The sequence below is a fragment of the Protopterus annectens genome, chromosome 12.part0 (assembly GCF_019279795.1).
Source record: "Protopterus annectens isolate FY-2018-M chromosome 12.part0, PAN1.0, whole genome shotgun sequence".
Classification (NCBI taxonomy): Eukaryota; Metazoa; Chordata; order Ceratodontiformes; family Protopteridae; genus Protopterus; species Protopterus annectens.
The window spans coordinates 522,794,299-522,816,739 of record NC_056746.1 but is presented as its reverse complement, the minus strand read 5'-3'; the positions used below and the strand labels follow the sequence as shown (position 1 = coordinate 522,816,739).

Below are 22,441 nucleotides of genomic sequence, written 5' to 3'. Positions count from 1 at the left end.
ATGGCTCATAGGCTGGGATTTACTTTCCTGTAATAAGGAATGATTTCTATTTTTGCAGAAACTCCCAGAAATAGAATTGCTTAGGAAAAAAAAAATGTTTTTAAGCGTGGTTGTGGCTCAACCGCCATTTTATAATTACCCTTCTGTTCAGTGTGACGCCTTAAGCTAGCTGTGGCAGCACACATTTGCTTGTAATAAGACATCTGCAGATGTTAATATTCTTGTTTCGTCCAGCTGGCATGTGCCCAAGTGTTTTAATTTTTTTTCCGGGGGGTGGGGAGTAGGGAGACAACATATTCTAGTCTAGGGCCATGTCACACTGCACACCGTGTTGTCTTCATTGATGATGGCAGGATGACTGTATACTGAAAGGCATAATAATGTGGCATAATTGTTGCACTGGGGATTGTGCAAACATTATGGTACTGAAGTGGTTGAAGAACACTGGAAACATAAGCCACAAAGCAGCATAGAAAATGAAGTTTACATCACATGGATCATCCATTACCAACAGTTCAAAAGATAGATACTGAAAAACCGGATATAGTGGTCCATGAAAAGAAGACAAAAGTCACATTGATCATTTAAGTCGCCACACCCAGCGACTAGTGTCTTGCGTACAGAAAGACAAAGTCATAAAATATCAGTATTTGCAAGCAGAAACGAGAGCAATGTGGAAGAAAGATACTCAGACCGTCCCAATAGTAGGAGCAATGGGCCTTATAAAAAATCTACAATCATATTTAGATATGTTAGCAATACTTGTAACTCCATATGAACTGCAGGAGGAGTCATTACTGGGCACATTGAGGGTGCTACTAAGAGCACTTCTGGCTGACATTAAAGATTGAAATCATACTAATTCCATTAGGAATGGGGTCCATTACTGTCATGGTATTAGAAACCCAAAATATTTGGAGAAATTAAAAAATGGAGAGTTTAATAAAGTTTAGTTTTGTCTGTACTCATTGTTGCTGAAAACACATTGACAAGTTATCTGAGAAACATGAGACAGCCCTTGCTGTACAATGTATTACAGTCTAGAGTTAGAGAATGTCCTCTGACATACTGGGAAGAAAATGGTGCAAAAAGTGTGCTCAACTTGCAGCCACAACTGCATTTCTTAAGATCCAGAGTTGAGTTACTTGTCCCCTTATCCCACACTGTCCAAATCAGCGTCTTTTAGAAGATGGGAATGTCTGCTAGTGAAAGTAAGAAGTTGAAAGCCAGATATTAAGCAGTTACTGGGCTGTGTAGCTTGCGTAATATGAGCATTTATAGGAAAAAAGGTTGTGGAAATGGTATAGTACATTAATGGTACATTCAACTGGCAGTAGTCTGAAGTACTTGATCACATAGATATGTTAAACGTTTTTGTTGCTAAGAGATTCTTCTATTTTTTGCACCTAGGTTTTAGAAACTTGTGTGAAAAACTGTGGCCATCGGTTTCATGTCCTTGTCGCAAATCGTGACTTCATAGATGGAATTCTAGTTAAAATAATCAATGCCAGGAATAACCCTCCTACTATCGTCCAGGATAAGGTGTTAGCTTTGATTCAGGTAAGAAACTGCTACATTGCTTTTGATGTAAAAGTGCTCTAGAAAGTCACTGGCATTGAAACATTTGGCCTGAAGATGCAATGTATTTCCATCAATAATATAGTAAAAGGAACTAAAACTTTTGTATAATTTACTGATGCAGGCTTTGAATTGTGCCTCAAGTGAATCCATCCAGTTTGTCATATTAGGAATCCACATGTAATATAACTGGATATTAACTGTAGGTGGCCATCATTCCCCAGCCTAATCTTTTTCGGTTGTAAAATAACCCGAATGGAGTTGTACGATTGTTATTGGGAGCACAGCAGTGAAAGGGGCCTGCCACAACTTTTCTGCCTGAGATGAATGGTTCTCTTGTGTTTTTCTAGTTCAAGTCCCTCATGGCTTTGATCTTTCTAGGACACAGTACTTTAATTTATTTTTTATTTTATGGTTTAGAGGTGATCATAGCTTTGTGCATTTCCTAATGATGTACCAGGGGAAATTAAGTGCTCTTGCAAGTGACAGCACATTTCTGCAGGGGCTTGCACTGCTGCCATAAAGTAGTTGGTTTTCTGGTTTTATTCTCAGCTGTAATGCCAACTTTGTTGAATCTGCATGTCCTCCCTGTGTTCATGCACGTTTTTGCTTGGTATCTTGTATTCTTTCAGATAGACATGCAGGTAGGTGAATTTATCCAGTAACCTGCTTAGGGATATGATGAACTAACAACTTACCCAGGATTTGTTCATTGTTTTATGCCTCTTGCTGACAGGATGGGCTTTGGTTCCTCCACAACCCTGAATTGGATAAAGCAAATATCAGAAAATGAGTGTTCTGTAAATGTCCAAAACCTCCAGATGGCTTTCTTAAGCTGTATAATTTTTGTTTAGGTGAGAATTTATAATTGTTAATTGTGAGCTTTACCCTACTTTACATTTAAATAAAATAATTCTCCTTTGTAGACCATTTCATTTCCTGCTGATTTTAGTTAAAATTTTTGATCCAAGAATAACATTTTTGAGAAAGGAAAGGGCTTAAACAGCATAGTTTCTCTCCCACCTTTTACTCTGTGACCTCTTTGAATTCGGGGTCATTAGTGAATTTCCATTTTCATCATATTTAATATCCATCATAGCACATTCTGAAGGGGAAAAAGTGTTATTCCGCTTGCATATAGATTTCCTTTACTGTAGCTTCCAAACACTTAGGCCAGACTGATTGAGAACCTCTGCAAAGGACAGGAAAAGACTGGTTACTTTGACGCTGGTGTTTGATCTTGGACCTAGTAAAACTTTGAAGAGCTGAATGCATTGTACATCGAGGGAGTGGTGGATACTTGTGGTGCTCATCAAGAGGTGGGTACTTGTGGTGCAGGCAAGAACTAATAACTTGTTAGAGGAGGGAGGTTAAGTAGTTGAAGTTAGCATTCTCAGCAGCATCACTTGTGTTTGCAGTCAGTGCACGGAGTAAGGAGCAGTATAGAGAGTTTAATGGCTGGCTGTAACAGTGAAGAAGGGGAAAAAAAGATTGTTGGGACCGATAGACGGAGCATTTTCTGTGGGTTTGTTAGGAAGGAGTAAATTATCCTAGACACTGAAGGTATGCTCTAACCTCCATAAGGTCTTCAGAGTGATCTGTAGAAGAAATATGTACCATGCAGTGTCCTGTACCTATTTCTTTAGAATTTCAAACTATGCATCCCCTTTTATAGTTATACATTTTGTAAGATAGCTAGTATTTCATTATGTTGATTTAAAATTGATCTTAACTTTATTATGTTATAGGCTGTTTACATCAAAGCAGCATTTTGATATACATTTAAAATACAGTTTAATGTGACTGCTTCGCTTAAAACTGTCCATATTTGTCTGATTTATTCACCAGTCGGCCAGATGTAGAAAAAAAAATGGGAATTTTCAGTATGGGTTTTAGTCTTCCTCTTAGGAAAGTTCTTTCTGAGGTACAGCTTTTCTTGGAGAAACAGGCTGAGGAGCACTTCTCTGCAGCTTGTGACTGCAAGTGTTTTCTTGTGACTGGACTGTTTTTTCAGTTTTGGTTGCATAGCTTCCATGCCCCCTCCCCCCCCCCTTTGAGATCCCCCCCCATGCTTGCTTGACCCTAAAGCCTCCCTCTACTAGTTGCCCATTCATTTCCTAGTAGTGGGGACTCCCCAGATCCACTAGGGCAAGGGCCATCTAGAGGTGCCCGTCATGCAGGCTGGCATCGGAATTTTGTGCCCTTGCCAGCATGCCCACAGTGAGGGTGCTTATATTTCTCTAATACCTCCACTTAACTAGCTGGTTCATATTCCCATGATGTTTTTTATTCGGCAACTTAATGATGTTCATCGTGTTTCACTGCTGCAGTCATTACACTTGGGTTATCCTGCCGTCAGGCGGTCCCGCAGGGGTTATCCTGCTGTCAGGCGGTCCCGCAGTCTGCCAGAGTTCCAACGTCTTGGTCCGGCGTTGGTTGCTGTCGCTTCTTCCCTGACGTCAGTGCGCCAGGGGTATATAAGTTGCAGCCGACGCCATTTTCTTCAGCCTTTCTTGCCGCGCGGTGCCCAAAGCAAAAGCAGTTCGCAAGTGCCAGTCGGCCGACTCCTGAGATTTTCAATTTCGAATTTCAGAACCGAAGTCTTCAATAAAGCTAAGTACCCCGTTGGGGAAACTTTTTCTTGCCTCAGACCGATGTCTGTAAAAGTTAATAATTGCATTTCTTGTGGGAAGCAAGTACCTCATAAGGATTTTCATTCTTACTGTATTCCATGCCTAGGTCCAGACCACGATGTCACTTGTTGTCGGTTTTGTGCTAGATTTAACAAGTGCACTATTAAACATCGGTTTGATTTTGCTCGCCATTATTTTGGCTGAAGGTTCAATTATACCATGCCATCGGAACAACCGATGACCGGAATACACAAAAGACGCAAAGACAAAAATAAGAACAGGCATCCGAGGTCCAAAACCGACGAAGCCTCTTCTAGGCCAGTCCCCACTTTGCCGATTCTCAGTGAGGTGCTTTCGCACCCCCCGACACCCGCTACCTGAGAGCCACAGGCCGCCTCCGACTCCCATGTGGAGATTTCTAGGCCTCTGGAAACTCAAGGTATTGGGCGTATGGAAATTAACCCCTCAGATGGGTCCGGAGCCGCTGAACAGGCATCAGCTTCTGGGGGTGTTTTCAGACCTTCACAGCTTACCATCAAAACAACAACTAAGTCTAAAACTCCATTAAAGACAAAGAAACAAGTACAGCATTCACCTGGACAGGCCTCCATGCCTAAAAAACAGATGCTCAAAATGGCCGAAGACCTAATTACTCTGATCAGGGGTTCCCATCCCCCTCCTGATAAAAGGCCTAGGCAGGATACAGACTATGATTCCTCTGACCAGGTTTCCATTTCTTCTGATTCCTCTTCAGACCAGGGATACTCTTTACCCCCCTATGAGGACTCTGATGCTGAAGAATCAATCCCTTCAGCCTCTCCTCCTGAGGATTACTCCTTTGGGGAAACTTTATGTACCATGAGGGAGCATTTCCATTGGGAGAGGCAGGATTATTCAGAATCCAAGAAAAGGCTCTGAGATTTTCTTTTATTGCCTCAGCACAGGCCCCTTGCTATCCCGCCTGTCTTAGATATTGTGGATGATGTGATCTCTGAATCCAGTTTAACCCCTGATTCTTTGCCCACAGCACCAGTCAAGCCAGATAGGTACTACAGAGTCCCTGACTCTCACAAATTTCTTTATAAAAACCCTGCTGCTGACCCAGAAACTATTTCCCAGGGTCCCAAAGGGGTAAAGGCTTCCACTGCTAAAAATCCAGTTCCCTCTGACAGGGATTCTAGAGCATTAGATAGATGGGGGAAGAAAGTTTACACTTCTGCAACTTTAGGATTAAGGGCTTTAAATTGCCAGTTCCACATGCTTAAATACCAACAATATTTAATGTCTCTGTTAAAACAGAAAATGCTTACAAGCTCAGAAGGTCCCGACTATAAGGAAATGCAGGATTTATTGCATGCAGCTGAACAAGTGGGAAAACATACTCTGCAATGTGGTTTTGATTCATTAGAGGCTTCTTGTAGAGCCGCGGTTACAGGATCTGTGATTCGAAAGCATGCTTGGTTAAAAGAACAAGGTTTACCTGATCATGTTAAGGCAAAATTATTGGATGCTCCTTTACAGCATGATATCTTGTTTGGTGTTAAGGCAGAAGAGGTATTAAAGAAAATGGAGGATAAGGCAAAATATATGCAAACAGTGAAGGATTTCTTACAGGTACAGCCACCTCGATTTAGCAGAAATTGGCCTTCTAAAAATTGGTCCTTTCCAGTGTCAGACAGACCACAAAGAGGCAGATACAGACACCCAAGAGGCAGATCTCAGCCCCAAGGCTCTTACAGACCACGACAGTGGGGTGCTTCAACCCCAAAAGGAGAAGACAAGTCACAACCTTATAGGAAACTGTCCCAATGACTCCCCCCTTCAAATGCCAAGCACTTACCTTTTGGCCGCTCCCTTAGGGGGAAAACTAGCACTTTTTTCACAAAATTGACATATAATCACCCAAGACAAATGGGTTCTGAATATTGTATCTCAAGGTTACAGGTTCCACTTTCACACTCTACCAAGCCCAAAAGGAATGCCAGACCTGCCGCAAAATCAATGGGCAGAGGCACAAAAACAAATTACAACCCTCATGGACATGAGAGCTATTAAAAAAGTGCCACAACAGGAACAAGGACAAGGATTTTACTCAAGACTTTTCTTGGTCCCCAGAAAGGACAAAGCCTGGAGACCCATACTGGACCTATCTACTCTAAATACTTACCTGGATGTTACGAAAATCAAAATGTTGACACTACAGCAACTTCTTCCCATGCTGGGCAAGAAGGCTTGGCTTGTTACTTTGGACCTCAGAGGCATACCTGCATGTCCCAATCAGACAAAATTGCAGAAGATACCTCAGATTCATAGCTGACACAATGCATTACCAATTCTCTGCACTGCCCTTTGGCTTATCTACTGTGCCCAGGGTCTTCACAAAATGCCTGGCACCAGTAATTGCATTTTGCAGACAAAAAGGAATTCAAATATAGCCCTACTTGGGACGAATGTCTTATTCAAGCAGAGAGCAAGGACATTATTCTAAAGCAGCTGGCATTAAAAAGATTGCTAATTTGCCTAGGGTACACAGTAAATGAAAAGAAGTCAAAACTAGTGCCCTCACAAGAGATAATATTCCTGGGTGCCAGCTTAAAACGGCCCAGATGACTTCTCATGCCAGACAAGCAAAGACAACTGACTCCGTACTTTCAATTGATGGCAACAAAAACCCAACTCCCTGCAAGAAAAATTCTGCAGGCCTTGGGGTTCATGGCGTCCTGCATACTACTAATACCATACGCCAGACTGCATATGAGGAAATTACAATGGTACTAAAAAGTGTTTGGATTCAACACTGTCACAGTTTGGAAACCGTAATACCACTTATTCCCTGCCTACAATAGGAGTTTTGATGGGCACAGGCATGTCACCACAACAAGGGACAGCCTTTCACTTTACCCACAGCCAGGCAGACACTAACAACAGATGCTTCGGATTACGCCTGGGGAGCACACATGGCAGGCAAATGTATTCAGGGCAAGTGGGCCGCAGACCAAATGCATCTTCACATCAATCAAAAAGAGATGCCAGCTGCACAAAATGCCCTAACAGCTTTCAAGGACCTTCTGCATCCAGGACAACTATTACTAAAGACTGACAACACTACAGTTATGTGGTACATAAACAAGCAAGGGGGCACTCATTCCTATCACCTCTGCAGACAAGCCATGACTTTGTGGAACACAGCACTGACCTATCAAGTTCATCTGCAAGCACAATTCCTGCCAGGAAAGAAAAATACTCTGGCAGACGACTTAAGCAGAAACATCATGGATCCTCATGAGTGGAAATTAAATCCACAAGTATTCAGCATGACACAAAAATGGGGGTGCCCATACATAGATCTTTTTGCCTCTCCTCTGAACTGCCAACTACAGAAATTCTGCACAAGGACTTACCACACACAAGCATGGAAAGTGGATGCGCTCTCATTCAGCTGGAAAACCCTAAAAGCTTATGCCTTCCCACCACTGCCTCTCCTTTCAAAGGTACTCTTAAAAGCCAGACAAGAAAGGCCAAAGATGATCCTGATTGCCCCAGACTGGCCACGCCAGCATTGGTACCCAATCTTAAAGAACTTGGCTCAAGGCCCAGCATGGATTTTACCTCAAATTCCTCAACTTCTGACTCAGTGAAACAATCAGATCCTGCACAGCCAGCTCAAAACCTTAAACCTGGCTGCATGGCAGATTGCTTAGCCAAGCAGCCAACACCTCTCTAAAGCTGTTATGGATGTTATTTTGGAGGCCAGGAGGCTCTGCACCAGGAAATCCTATTCAGAAAAGTGGAAGAGATTCTGCGCCTGGAACCAGGCTCAAAGATTTGACCCTCTTGTTCCAAATATTCCTCGGATATTACAATGCTTAACTGAGATGCTGGACAAAGGCCTATCCTTTTCATCCATTAAGATCCATGCCTCTGCCATCTCAGCTTATTACAACACGGATCCTCCTATTTTTCTCTCATCCATTATTAAAACAGTACCTCAGAGGGGCTAAAAACAAGACTGCCCCGGAGAGCACCAACTTGGGACCTCAACTTTGTCCTGGAAAAACTAACTTTACCTCCTTTTGAGCCAGCCAATTCAGCAGAATTAAAATGTGTCATGGAAAACTGCTCTGCTTCTGGCAATAACCTCAGCATGAAGAGTCTCAGTTACAGGCACTAATGGCAGTGGAACCTTTCATCATTTTTCATCAGGACAGGGTTTCTTTACGAACAAACCCTACATTTATGCCAAAGGTGGTATCCACTGTGGCTCTTAACCAAACTATTCACTTGCCAACATTTTATACAAATCCCTAGAATAAAGGGGAGAGACTTCTGCACTCATTGGACATACACAGGCAGTTAGCGCTTCTACTTGGACAAAACAAAAGCTTTCAGGAAAACTGAGCAATTGTTTGTAGCATATGCTGCAGGAACACGGGGAAAGGCTATTTCAAAGCAGACCATTTCAAAATGGATAGGACACTGTGTCCGTTTCTGCTACACATAGCATGGAAAAACTGTACCTAGCAACATTAGGCCACATTCTACCAGGGCAACAGCCACTTCAACTGCCTACCTTAGAGGAGTACCTACCAAGGATATTTTGGAAGCTGCAACTTGGGAGTTCAGTGCACACCTTTACCAAGCATTACCACTTGCCTCTTTACTCTAAATCCAGAGCTGGCTTTGCCACTGCAGTGCTGCAGGGCCTCATAGCCACCCTGAATCCTTTATAGACCCAGCCACCCAACCTTAGCTTTGGGATTCAACCCAAGTGTAATGACTGCAGCAGTGAAACACGATGAACATAGTACAGTTTTTTTGTACTTACCATAAATGTAGATGTTAGAGTGTATTAACTGCTGCAGTCCAGGTTACCCTCCCTCCATCCCCACTTTCTTAGCTGGGACTTATCTATACCTTTCTACCCTATACAACCTATGTGGTGTATTTGCTTGTAACTGAAGGTATTATTTTTATTTTTTATGTATGTTTTATTAGCAATATGTATTGCCTACCTATTTGGGGGCACCTGACATTTGGGGCAAGAAAAACTGAAGAAAATGGCGTCGGCTGAATCTTGTATACCCCTGGCGCACTGACGTCAGGGAAGAAACGACAGCAACAGACGCCAGACCAAGACTTTGGAACTCTGGCCGACTGCGGGACCGCCTGACGGCAGAATAACCCCTGCGGGACCGCCTGAAGGCATGATAACCCAAGTGTAATGACTGCAGCAGTGAATACACTCTAACATCTACATTTATGGTAGGTACAAAACTGTACTTTTTCTATCTCCACTGGCAACATTTAAACTCCCTTCTGAAATAAATTTTTTATTTGTCTTTTGTTGACCAGGTTAGTTTCACTAGGCTAGTAGCCTATGTTCAGTGGAGACCCAAGGAAATGTGTTGCACAATTTCAAAGGCTGTTTTCAGGTCCATGAAGAGGGTACCAGTTGGCATACCTATTCATGTGGAAGATGATGTAATCAGAGAAAAAAATGGCAGCTTAGCATAGCGAAGCTCTTAATAAAACCTTGCTCTGTGCAAGATAAGAGGATGTAATTGTGTATTTAGTCTAAACTGCTTATGGACAACCTTTTCTAACAGTGTAACAAAGGGACAGAAGGTTGGCTGTGGGTTGAAAGTGTTTTGAGGTATTAGGTCAAAAGTGATTCAAGGAGGGTTGTGAAGAGGATCTGCTTGAACTATGTGGAACTGTTCCACTGGCTAAAGAGAAGTTTAAAATATAATAAGCTTGGGCAGGAATGGGGCATCTAAGTTTTTAGTACTTTGCTATGTAAGACAACAGTTGTGGTTGTAGTTTGTGCTGATATGTTTGGTATGTTTTTTGATGGCTTGTCTGGAAATTACTTTGAAGTGGAGGCAGTTGTATTTCTGATGCCGTAGTGAGTACCAGGCAGAGGTTGCTGGAGTGGAGATGTTTAGAACCTGGGAGATGTGTCCTCTGTATGTGATTCCAAGAGAAGGATATGGTCTTTAGGTTGGGAAGTAAAGATTTCAGTTTGGTTCTTGAGTTTTGATGCCTCTCTGATTTGATAGGCTATTTTCTATAGCATGTTAGACATCAGTGTGCTTCTTATGTAAGTAAAGGGTTTTAGCTGCTTTTACTGAAATCCTGAAGGTTATTTTTCAGGATGTGCTAGTGTGTGATCATCATGTTGTTTAACTATTTTCTCTCTTTGACAGGTTACTTCAATATTGTAATGTTTGCACAGTCCCCATTGCAACAGTCTTGCCACATTATTACACCTTTCAGTGTAGAGGTCCTCTGCCATTAGCGTATTGGACCCACCAACAAGATGTTCGACTGTTTCCAGTTCTGTTTTACAGAACCTGCATTTGTTTATTTTTCTCATGTGTTCAATTGACTTTGTAAACCAGTGTGTATGTATTCCACTATCCTAGGCTGCTAATATTAACTTTAACGAAAAGATGAAACATTAACCTGTCCTTCATTCCTGCATCGGATCCTGATCAACATGAGGTTGTTCCAGGAGTTTCTGTAACTGTTTTTTCCATAGTTCTTGTCTTCTCATCTGATTCTTCTTGTATTCTTTTTTGTTTTTTGACACATTCAGTTGATGCCTGACTTTTGTCTACTTCTGGTTTGCTTTCCATTCCTGCTTGACATAGATATGCTTCTGCCAAACTAAGCAGAGAAGTCATCTTAGATTTGTTCTCTTAATGTTTCAAAAGTTTCACTATGTGTGGATCTAATGTGGACACCAGAAGTGCATGCAGTCCTACAGTTGCAGATCTTTACATGTAATAGTTTCGAGGAGGCCCAAACCTCTTCCAGAATGAGGAATATACAATCCTTTGTGTGCATTGATTTTTATATATTTGATAATGAATAAGCATTTTTCTTTTCTTATCCAACTGATGCAATACCTTTTGGGAAACCTGGTGTTGGGTTATAGCTTGGACTTTGTTCTTGGATATAAAGGCTGATCGGATGTCAGTTTTCATTTGTTCCTCAATTCTTGGGTTCAGATCCAATCCTCTAATCTGACTGTGCCGCTTCTACTAGCTTGTGGATCACTGAAAATTCTAGAGCTCCTCCCTTTCTCATAATGCCCTAGTCCCTAACATACCTCCAATCTTGTTTGCCCTCTTAGCTTATGGACATGGTCGCTGTTTTGCTGTTGAGTTCTGTGTGTTTCTTTTGGTATATCTCTAATTTCTCGCTTTTATTACTTTTATAGTTCCTTGCACTTCCTCGTTTTCCAACTCAACTTTCTAAAGTACTTGTGTACTCATTACCATTTTTGGCACTTTTTTTTGTTCGTCTTGTATGTCTATAGTGCAGTTGTTGGTATATTATATTTCTATATTTTTTCGCTCTTAAAAAAAAATCTTCCTTGTTCTTTTACCTGGAATAATGTCTGAGAAACCCTCAGGTTTCAAGACCTGTGCAGCTTGTGGCCACAACATTCACTTGTCAGATGCACATTCCAAATTGCCTCAGCTCATCATACCTCGACTCTAGTTGTGATATATTCAAGGGCTTTAACCTTGGGGCGCTTACAGCTAGAAAAAACAAATTAATACTCAGACTTGATACCCTCTAAATCTACATAATCAGCAGCATCCTCTGGCATTCAAACCCCTAAAAAAACCAGAAGGATTCTAGGAAGTGTTCCCTGGAACCAGCCATTTCATCACCTCCAGGTTCAGAACCTCCTTTGAAACTTTGTAAGACTTTGCATCAGAGATCATCAAATCTGAAAACAAAAACAGAAAAATCTCCTCTGATCCAATCTCCGCTCTTGGCCACAGATCCCCTTACCTCCAAACTACCCTCCCCCTTGGAGCAGTCTCGGCATCATCATTCAAAATGTTCGTCGACAACATCTTGGACATGTTCTTCCAAAAGCTGGGCTAAAGCTGACCTGAAAAGGATGATGAAGTTCCTTTCGACAGATACAAATTGGGGGGGGGGGGTTCTCCCAGCTGTGACCCCACCAGGTCCAGAGACCTTTACTAGTACAACCCCTTTCCCTACTATCTCCTTCTTCAGTCAGGTGCTCACATCTGATCTGAAGATACTGGTGTCTCGAAGCTGGACGAATCTTGAAGTCATATCATTGGCACTGGATCCAAGGTGTTGGAGTAGACTCTGAAGCTGTCAGAGCTATCTTATCCCCTCAGAGCTTCAGCTCCGGCTCCCTCTTCTAGTGTTCTTCATTGTGGGAGGAGGGCACTTACAGCCCGTAAGCACGTTTTTGGGAACTGTTGGTGTTCTGTCTGAGACATTAGAGGTAGTGGAGAGAGCCTTCTGTATCCTTAGAGCTGTAACTTTTCCACCTTATTCAGCTCCAGCCACCCTACCCTGTCCGCCTCTGGGTCTTGAACCTCAATCATCCTTACCACAGGAACAGCCAGCCCAAGTTGGTCACCACACCGAATACGGTATACTGATTTCTTCTGACACTTCCCGGGAACATCCCACCAAAGAGGTTTTCAGGAAGAAAAAGTGCAAAAGGAGGCACTGACTCCCTTGAAGAGTCCATCACAGATACCAACTTTGAGGGAGAAGGGTCCCCAAGATAAACACCTGATGTATTTGCAAACATTCTGGAATTCTTGAAGCAATGGGATGGTTGGTCTACCGACAACCCTTCCCAAGAAGAATCAGTATTCCTGGAGGCTTTTGGTGCTGGCTTGTCTACCTCCTGGGTGACTTCGCCCCCTGATGATTTGGTCTCTTGGTGGGTATGGAAGGAACCTGATACCATTGAACCAAATCCCCAAGAGACCAGACAAGATCCTGGCACCACCTCAGGACAGAACCTTTTGGAGCAAGGGAGGACCAATTGATGCCATAGTTGTAGCAGCAGCCACAAAGAAACTAGCGAAACAAAGTACCACTGTCCACCCCCCAACAGGGAGTCTAGGGCGTTGTACAGATTTGGAAGTGTTTATATTTCAGCAACCTTTGCCCTCCTGTCCCTCGACTATCTGGCACACTTCAACTTTGCAAATTCCCATCTGGGACCAAATCCTCTGAGGCAGAGAGCATCATTGCCTTGCAGTTAGCTATCCTTCCATTTCCAGTTTGTCCATGAGGCTCATCTCCCAAGCAGCAGAAGGTTCTTCACAGGTTGCAGGTTCAGGTATTTCCATCAGAAGGCATGCCCAGATGCACTTGTGTGACTTCATGGTACCCTTCAATGCTTCCTTCGTTAAGGAGTTTCTGTCAAACGGAGCATTATTTGACCCCAGATGAAAGATGCACTCTCTCTAGGTGTGAGCAGGAAGGTAAAACCGTGTCTCCTGTGGGTGTGCATTTTTCAACTCCTCAATAAATCTTTTCTAGGAATCATTGAGGTGGTTGAAAAATGTGGTTCAAGAAATCCCAGGGTCCCTTACAAGATCTGCATGGAGACAGTTCCCCCAGGGCAGAGAGGGAATTCTAATGGAAGACACCACCCTCATGGCGAAGGAGGTTCGCAAAATCAAGGATCTAGAGATGGTTTCTCTGAAGGGTCCTACCAGAGCTCCTGAAAAGAGGCCAGATTGTCTGTCTGGAGGCAGTTGGGGGGGGGGGGTCATTTATCCCTGCACCAGAGCCTAGTTAGAAATTACAAAAGATTCATGGGTGCAAAGGATAATATCCAGAGGTTATATCATACCATTTTCCCATCCACCATTGGTTTCAAAGAAAACCCCTGGTCTTCCATCCAGTCTGAGGGAGGCAGCAGCACTACAAATAAACTACTAGAAAAGAGTCATCTGAGAGGTCCTCCACCCCCCCCGGACCAGAAAGAGTCCAGAATTTACTCAAGATTCTTTAGTGAAAAGAGAACAGGACTGGAGATTAATTTTGGGTCTCAGCAACCTAAGTCAGTCAGTTCGCTATGAAAAGTTTTGGATGGTAATGGTTCAGTCCATTCTGTCTTTTCTGCACAAGGACGATTGGAGGTGCTCAAATGTATGCATCCTGAAGATTTATCGTATCAAATTGAACAGACAATCCAGGAAATATTTATGCTTCTGGCTGGAAGCCAGTCATTACCAGTTCAGAGCTCTGTCCTTTGGTCTCACCATAGCCCCCAGGGTGTTTACCAAGTGTATGGCAGTAGTGGCAGCTCACTTGAGACTGCAGAAGTCGAGGGGTTTCCATATCTAAATGACTGGCTCATAACTGCTCTGACCAGGCATCAGTTGATGCATGCTGGAGAATGGAGGGGGTTCGAATGGAGAGATGAAAAGACAGCAAGCAAATGATAGTAGTAGTGCTGAAATTGAATTCATCCTCAAGTCTTGGTGAGTACATTCTCCAGGTGGACCCTGTATACTGTATTTATATAGCATGTATCCTGGACAGACGTAGGTCAAACATTAAGATAGCTGGGTGCACAAGAACCAGGATAATAAAAAGTGCCTAATCCCGGTAGGTGCACTGGTGCCAGGACTGGAAAAAATGACAGTGTAGAGCCCTCAAAGATTCCTACAATGGAGCCAGTCCAGGCCCAGGAGGAGGATGGCCCCCTGCTGTAGAAGAAGTAGCAGTCCACAAAAATCAAAAAAAATGATAGGCCAAAGAAGAGCCATAAAAACGATAGAGTTGGACTATTGAGGATAAGAAAAATGATGTATTGTTACTATCATGCAAAAAGCCCAGAATTTCCAGCCACAAGATATACAAAATGATTGAGAGAAATTAGAGGAAAGAAAAATACTTCCACAAGAAAAACTGTCAGAAGCTTCAAATGAAGATTTGCATTCATTAATGCAACAGATTTGTGAAAAACAGTATATAGTTCAAGAAACTTTGATCTGTTTGGAAAAAGAAGCATCTGAGGAAGTGCGAAATAATACAGTGTATCCCACATTCATAGATGAGAGTGCTTAAAAATGTGTAAGATACACCCTACAAAGAATATACTACATTACAGTGACCATGATAAAGGACAGACTGTTATCCCAGGGGTAAAAATTCAAAGTGGGAAATTTCAGGGCGAGACTGTCACCGTTGCTATTCTGCCGTGCCATTAACCCATTTAAGCTGTTTACTTAACAGCTTAGTCCATGGCTACAATTTGGCTCCTAGAAAACAAAGTGAAGACGTCTCATCTTCTCTTTGTCGATGATTTAAAACTGTATAGCTCATCAGATGAGGAACTGAAAGCAGAGCTGCAGGTTGTCAAAACTTTTTCAGATGATATCAGGACCAAATAACATTAAGTCTGCAAAAGCACCCTTTAAAGCAGGAAAACTGCAGCACCAGGAAAACATCAGTTTGGGACAAGAATGTGATATAAAAGAACTGGGACAAGAGAGAGTGTATAAATATTTGGGAACTGATGAAGGATCAACAATAAAACATGAACAAAAGCTAATAAAACTTAGGAATACTTAGAAGACTTAAATTAATTCTGAAAACAATGTTGACATCTAGGAACAAAATCCAAGTTATAAACCAATTTGCTCTTCCTGTCCTAACTTACAGTTTTGGAGTGATTGGCCGCAAAACATGTTGGATAGATTAGATGGGAAAACGGATGCTTCATGTTCACCAAATGATTTATAAAAGTCAGTGTATACCAAGATTTATATATTCCCCTTTTCGAAGGGGGGATGGGCCTCCTTGAAATTGATAACCTGTATAGATCTGCAACTGTGGGACTCACTCATCTGCTGACCTCGCAAGACCCAAATGTAGTGAAATTTGTTTTCCCTCAAAGCTGTCTAATAATTTCTATTACCCATTCCTTAAATTCCTCTTTTATTAACAGGTAGTTGGGAAAGCATCCCGGTGTCATTTTTGCTTCATTAGATCCGCGGTGGTGGTGCTGCAGTAGCGTTGTCGCCTCATAGTAAGACGCTGACCGGTTCGACTCTCAGCTACAGCGTCTTCTGCTTGGAGACATGCGTAAATGGGCATACCATCGTTGAAGGTTGTGCGTCAGGGCTGGCAACTCTGCACGTAAAAATTCAACTGCCAATCATTAGCGGACTGGAGTTCCGCTGTGGCGACCCCTAACCGGGAAAAGCTGAAAGACACAACAACCCTGCATTTTTAACTCCATGTTTATTGGTGCATGATCTGCAATAGTTATTGGATGTGTGTTGAAGCTTAAATGCACATATTCCCATGAAATATAATTTCCATTTAGTCTAGCCCAGGTATTATATCTTGGGGAATAATATGTAAATTCTCAGTTCTTACTACTGAATTCACATATTCCTTACCAAGTATTTTCATATATTTCTTCAGAAATCTACCCTCTCTTGTTAAATTTCCCCTTCTAGCTCCCCCAGAAACATCCTCACTGTTGCAAATAAAGTTCCAGTCCCCACCTAGAAGTAATACTCCCTGCTGAAAGTGAGTTTTCTCCCCAAATTTTCTCAAGCTCCATAATGCAAATATTTGTTAAAATATATAAATGCATGCCAGCATAATGCTCCTCTTGCCAATAGCTCTTACTACCTCAAATTTACCATTATCTTTTTTTTCTTCTACTATTGGACCTCTTCTATCAGTTGATATAATTACTCCCCCTTTTCTTTGTCCTTGATATTCTGCTAAATATCCATCCTGAAATCCATTCTTAAATTCACGTGCTCATTTCTTTCCAAATGTGTCTGCTGCAGCATTGCTATTTACACTCTGCATTTTATAATTCAGTACTTTTCCTCTTGTGTATACCTGTAAAGACGGTTTGTTTCTAAGATATGGATAGTGTAGCCAAAATGATAAGAAATGTATTTTTCCTACCTGTTATACAAGACAGTTTTCTGAATGTATAATACCAACTGTTATGTTACGTGCACACACTGTTTGGCAGGCTGATGTTTTATACAGTTGTTTCTTGTCTTCATTTGAAACGGTCACATTTTTTTTCAAGACTTTTGTTTAGTTTTTTTTTTACTGTTTTCATTAAAACATTTTCAGAACACCCCCATAACCTATTAAATTGGAACAAACATGCAAAACTATGTACGTCTTCAAAATGAAGTTTAACTTTCCAGATAGTAAAAATTTCCCCAAATCAACAGCTTCACCCACAGGCATTACTAAAGCTAAAATTAAGGGTACTCATGCTAAAGCACATGTTACAGCCTGTGCTCCCACTTCCACTGATTGGTGTCTGCTTTTTATTTCTTACTTATGGGAGGAGAAGAGGAATAGGAAAACCCCTTGAATGCTTTCAGAAAACTAACTTAGTCCTAAGAAGTGCACCAGCTATCTTTAAATAAAAGTAAATTGCACACTATGCTATTAAATGCATTAATGTATTAAGGCTGATAGGGAAACTACCTCTTATTCACTTCCTATAATTTTGAACTTTATTTTTCACTAAACTGCTTGCCCTGGTATCTTTTAAATTTTGTAAAAAGAAAGAAAATCTGAATCACCAAGCTGTAAAATACGTAGGTTAATAAAATAAATGCACACAAAGTGCTTTCAGGTTACACACCCTTCTTCAGACAACTTACAACATAGTAAAACATCACATGTGAAGTTGTTCAATCTCGCCGTTCATGCTTTGCGAATGGGTTTGGAGCCGATCCCTCAGCTCCGATAAGGCCAGTTGCAAAGCTTGAGGCCTTCAAATAGCTCGAGGCCAAGTCCCTATCCCAGGATGCACCTGTGAATTATCTCAGATCTAGTTTGCTGCTGCAACAGATCGGAGGTTCTGATTTAGCTCGGGCCAGATAAGCAAATTTTTCATTAAAAATTTTCTCAAAGTTTTTTGATAGCTAGTATAGTAGTTAGCATTGTTTATAAAGCTCTTATAGCTTTCAGTGTGTGTTCCCTTCCCATTTACTGTGTTTTCTTATAATTCTAGTTGCCCTCTTTTAGGCCTAGTTAGTAGTAGTTCTTTCTAGGTGTGGTCTGTCTAGCCTTTGAGTTTTTATATAAGGCTTTGTACAGTAAACCTTGGTTATATAGATAGGTTATTGCCTTGCTGTGTTATTTAGTGACCTTTGTCACATTTTCTTATATTTGTCAGAGTTCTGTGTGGTCTGTCTAGCCTTCTGTATTTTAGATCAGGCTTAGTAGTTTACTTATTTAGATAAGGTTGTTCTTTATCAGCAGCTATCTGTTTTTTTTTTGCATAGTCTGCTTGTGTGGTGTCACATTTTGTGTGTGCGTGTTTAGCTTGCTTTTTTTAAGGCTTGCCTGTAATTTTCTATTGAGAAAATTTACTGTTGTAGTTTTTTGTGTGGTAACAGTAAATATTTTCTATCTTTACTATGGCTGTTCAAGATAAGCACCCAAGTGTGGCCAGAAAATGTCAGTCACAAACCGCCACGTTAACTGTGTGTATTGTCTAGGGGCTCTGCATTTGCAAGATAATTGTGCCATTTGCCATTCCTTCTCTAGGGTCCTACAGGAAAGGGAGGAAACTGCTCGATAGAGGCTTGTTGAAGCTTTGTGTGACCAGGATGGCTCCAGCAGGTCCTCAGTCTTCCAAGACATCAAACTCAAAAAGATCAAAGAAATCCTAGTCTTCGGCTCCACTGCCCTCTGAGCCGATAGTCTTTTCCTTTTGGAGCTGGTCCCCAGTCTCGGAGCTGGTCTCCAAAGCATGAAAGAGTCCTATTCTTCAATCAGTACCACCTTCGGTACGGTTATCTCAATTATCTATCAGCCTGTCTGATCTGGATGTGGATCGTGTGGTACAGAAGCTATTGTCTGCACTGGCATTAGCCAAAATGTTATCAGCTTCGACCCAAATGGCCGAAGACCATTGCACCGACACTTACTATTCATCCTCCGGCCATACTGGTCCTTCGAAGCCAGAGGAGGCAGACCTGATGTTACTGGAACCTTCGGAGCAGACTCCTGCTCCAGTCTCTTCGGCTCTGTGTACTCTGACGTCCTCTGTGCCTATCGAGTACTCTAGGAGCCGACATTCTCTAGTCTGGTCTGGAGAGGACAGTCGGACCGACTTGTCTGTTCCGAGCTTGCTTCTCGGGGCCTCTGCTCGGATGAGCTTGGCTCCTACCTCGGGCCCGGAGCCCACTGTTCCGGTGCCAGGGGTATCTACTGTTTCCTCTGATCCGTTGGCTCCTTCGCATCGGAGCAGGGGTGCTTTTGATGCCATGAGGAGAGTCATGTCTCCTAGGACGTCCTCTACCTCGGGTCTGTCGTCCTCCCCAAAAGTGCCCATTTATGCTTCTGCATCACACTTCCTCACTAAGCATAGAGACCCAGAGCCTGAGGAAGCCCCAATGGGTGGCCCCTGCTCTTCTGAGACCTCACCAGAGGCCCCCCACTGATGAGGATCCCAGGAAGAGATTGTGCAAGAGGAAGCACCTAGACTCCCCTCAGGAGTCTCACATTGAACACTGACTTAGATGAGTCAGAAGGGACCCCACGATCCCCCTCTAAGGATATCTCCTTTGCTGAGATACTTGAGATCCTTAGGCAGAGGGGTGATTGGCATTCCAAAAGCCCTACTGTGGATGAGTCAGTTCTCCTGAAGGCTTTCGGGTCTCAGCCCTCCACCTCTTGGGCATCTCTGCCCTTTGATGAGCTGATGCAGCTGATCTCACGAAGGACGTGGCAGTCTCCGGATACTATGGAGCCTGTCCCTAGGAGGCCAAATAAATTTATTTCTGCTCCACTTGACAAAACATTTTTAACTAAAGGTGTTCCAGTTGATGCCATGGTGGTGGCGGCAACCAGGAAGGAAATGTCAGACTTCCTCGTCTATCCATCCTCCTAACAGAGACTCCAGGATTATGGATTGATATGGGAAGCGCATGTTCAGTTCAGCAACCTTTGCTCTCCGTTCGATGAACTACTTTAAAACCCATTTCACTAGGTTGCAAAGATATCCCCTTAAGGAGTTGGGAGATGCTCTTCAGGGTACAGTAGCTGCAGGGGCCTCCGACAAAGTTGCTGCCCAGCTTGCTACCCTAATTTCTATTGTCAGCTCATCCATGCGTCTCTCATCCTATGCAGCTGATGGAACGAGTAGGGCAGCGGATACAGGAATCGCTTTTGGGAGACATTCCTGGATGCGCTTATGTTCCTTCGCAGAGCCCTTCAAGTCATCCTTCGTGAACACTCCCTTTGATGGCTTGTCCCTTTTCGGGCCTAAAGTGAAGGAAACCTTAACCAAGTGTGAACAGGACTGAAAGACTGTTTTTTTCCACCCCTACCCGACCCTATCCCAAAGGTCAACGGGGAGTAAAAATGTGGTTCTGAAAAGCCCAAGGAGCATTTCAGGACACCCATGGTGAATCCCCCCTCCAGGGGTAGAGGAGGGGGTAATAATAGAAGATGCCACCCTCACGGCAGAGGGGGCCCGCATCACCAGGGTGACAGAGATCACTTCTCTGGGAAGCCCTACCAGCGCTCCTGAGAGGAGGCCCGACTGTCCTGCTCTGGAACAGTTGGGGGTCGCTTGTCTTTGTACCCAGACGCCTGTCTCAAAATAACAAAAGTGAGCCGGGTACAAAGTATCATTTCCAGAGGGTATTTCATTCCATTCGCTGCACCACCCCAATCGTAAGAAAAATCCCAGACGTTCTGCCCAGTTACAGGGAACAGGCAACTATAGAGGTGCAAACATTGCTAGCAAAAAGTCATCCAACCAGTCCCAGCAGACCAAACAGGATCCGGAACTTACTCAAGATTCTTTTTGGTTCCAAAGAAGACTGGGGACTGGAGACCCATATTGGACCTCAGCAGACTGAACCAATACGTAAAGAAAGAGAAGTTTCGGATGGTCACGTTTCAGTCAATACTTCCCTTTTTAAGGAAAGACAATTGGATGTGCTCGATAGATCTCAAGGATGCATACTACCACATAAAAATGGCCAGGCCATCCATGGATCACCTGCGCTTCCAGCTGGGAGCTAATCGTTACTAGTTTCGACCCCTGTCCTTTGGTCTCACTACAGTCCCCAGAGTGTTCACTAAATGCATGGCAGTGGTCATGGCTCAACTGAGGTGCCTAGGATTCCAGGTGTTTCCATACCTAGACAATTGGCTCCTTATTGCCACCACCAGGCATCCTCTCATTCAGGCCAGGGAGTCCACTCTGCAATCATCTGGGCATTACAATCAACTCAGAAAAATCTGCCTTATCACCATCGCAGCATATTTTTATCGGGGCAGAATTGGACACCCACACTCTAAGACTGCCAGTGGAAAGACTCCTCCTCATTCATCAACATGTCAGCATTGTTATCAAAAGACAAAGCACCAGCATCGGAAGTTCTGAAAGTATTAGGCATGATGGCAGCAGCAATTCTAGCCATACCACTAGCTTGGATGCACATGCGGGTTCTTCAGTGGTTGTTGTTCACTCAATGGTCTTGCCAAGAGCTACCCATGAATCACACTGTATAATCACAACTTCTTGCAAGAAGGACCTTCAGTGGGTTTTGACCTCACTTCATGTCATGATAGGATGCCCCTTTGTGCTACCTCCTCCAGCAACCACTGTGACCATGGGCGCTTCCCTGATAGGGTGGGGCATTTTCAGGGAAAGACTGCCCAATGCACATGGACTGACCAGGAGACACATCTGCATATCAATGTCCTTGAGATGAGAGCAGTACTTTTGGCAATGCAGTACTTTCAAGACTCTCTTCCTCTGGGCACGATTGCGATTCAGACAGACAACATGTCGGTGGTCTGGTATTTGAACAAACAAGGAGGAACCAGATCTTAACCCTTTGTCGAGAGGCTCTCAAGAGTTTGGCAGTGGGCTGTTTCCACCCAGCGCTTTCTGTTGGCAATGCATGTCCCAGGGAGATGCAACATGATAGCAGACAAACTGAGCAGGGCAGTCTTGTTGACCCACGAGTGGTCCCTCGAAGTTGCGTGCAGGATATTCCGTAGGTGGGGCAGCCTTGCTGCCACCTTTTTGCCAGTCACATGAACACGAAATGCAGAAGCTACTTTGCCCTGATTCTCCCTCCGGGAGAAGCCCCAAGGGATGCACTCCACTCATACACGATTGGCCTCCGGGTCTCCTCTATGCATTTCCACCAATCCTGTTGATACCCAAAGTTTTACAGAAAGCAAAATCCCTGGGAAGGACCATCATTCTTATAGCCCCTCATTGGCCTAGTCGGATTTGGTTCCCCTTCCTTCGACTTCTATCTTGTGGAGGATCCCTGGATCCTGGACCCAGTTCCAGACCTTCTGACACGTCTGTCGGGGGACCTTCATCCTTCTTTGCAGTCCCTGAAGCTGACAGCTTGGCTACTCCAGTTCCCATCATAGGCAGGTTT

General features: G+C 43.2%; 1 protein-coding gene across 1 annotated transcript in view; it reads left to right on the top strand.

Moving 5' to 3' along the window:
- TOM1L2 (target of myb1 like 2 membrane trafficking protein) overlaps positions 1 to 22,441 on the top strand; it is a 927,227-nt gene that overhangs the window by 70,430 nt on the left and 834,356 nt on the right. Inside the window, exon 3 of the mRNA XM_044088936.1 lies at positions 1,411 to 1,560. Within this exon, the coding sequence (XP_043944871.1) occupies positions 1,411 to 1,560 (150 nt within the window). The remainder of the gene's footprint in view (positions 1 to 1,410; positions 1,561 to 22,441) is intronic.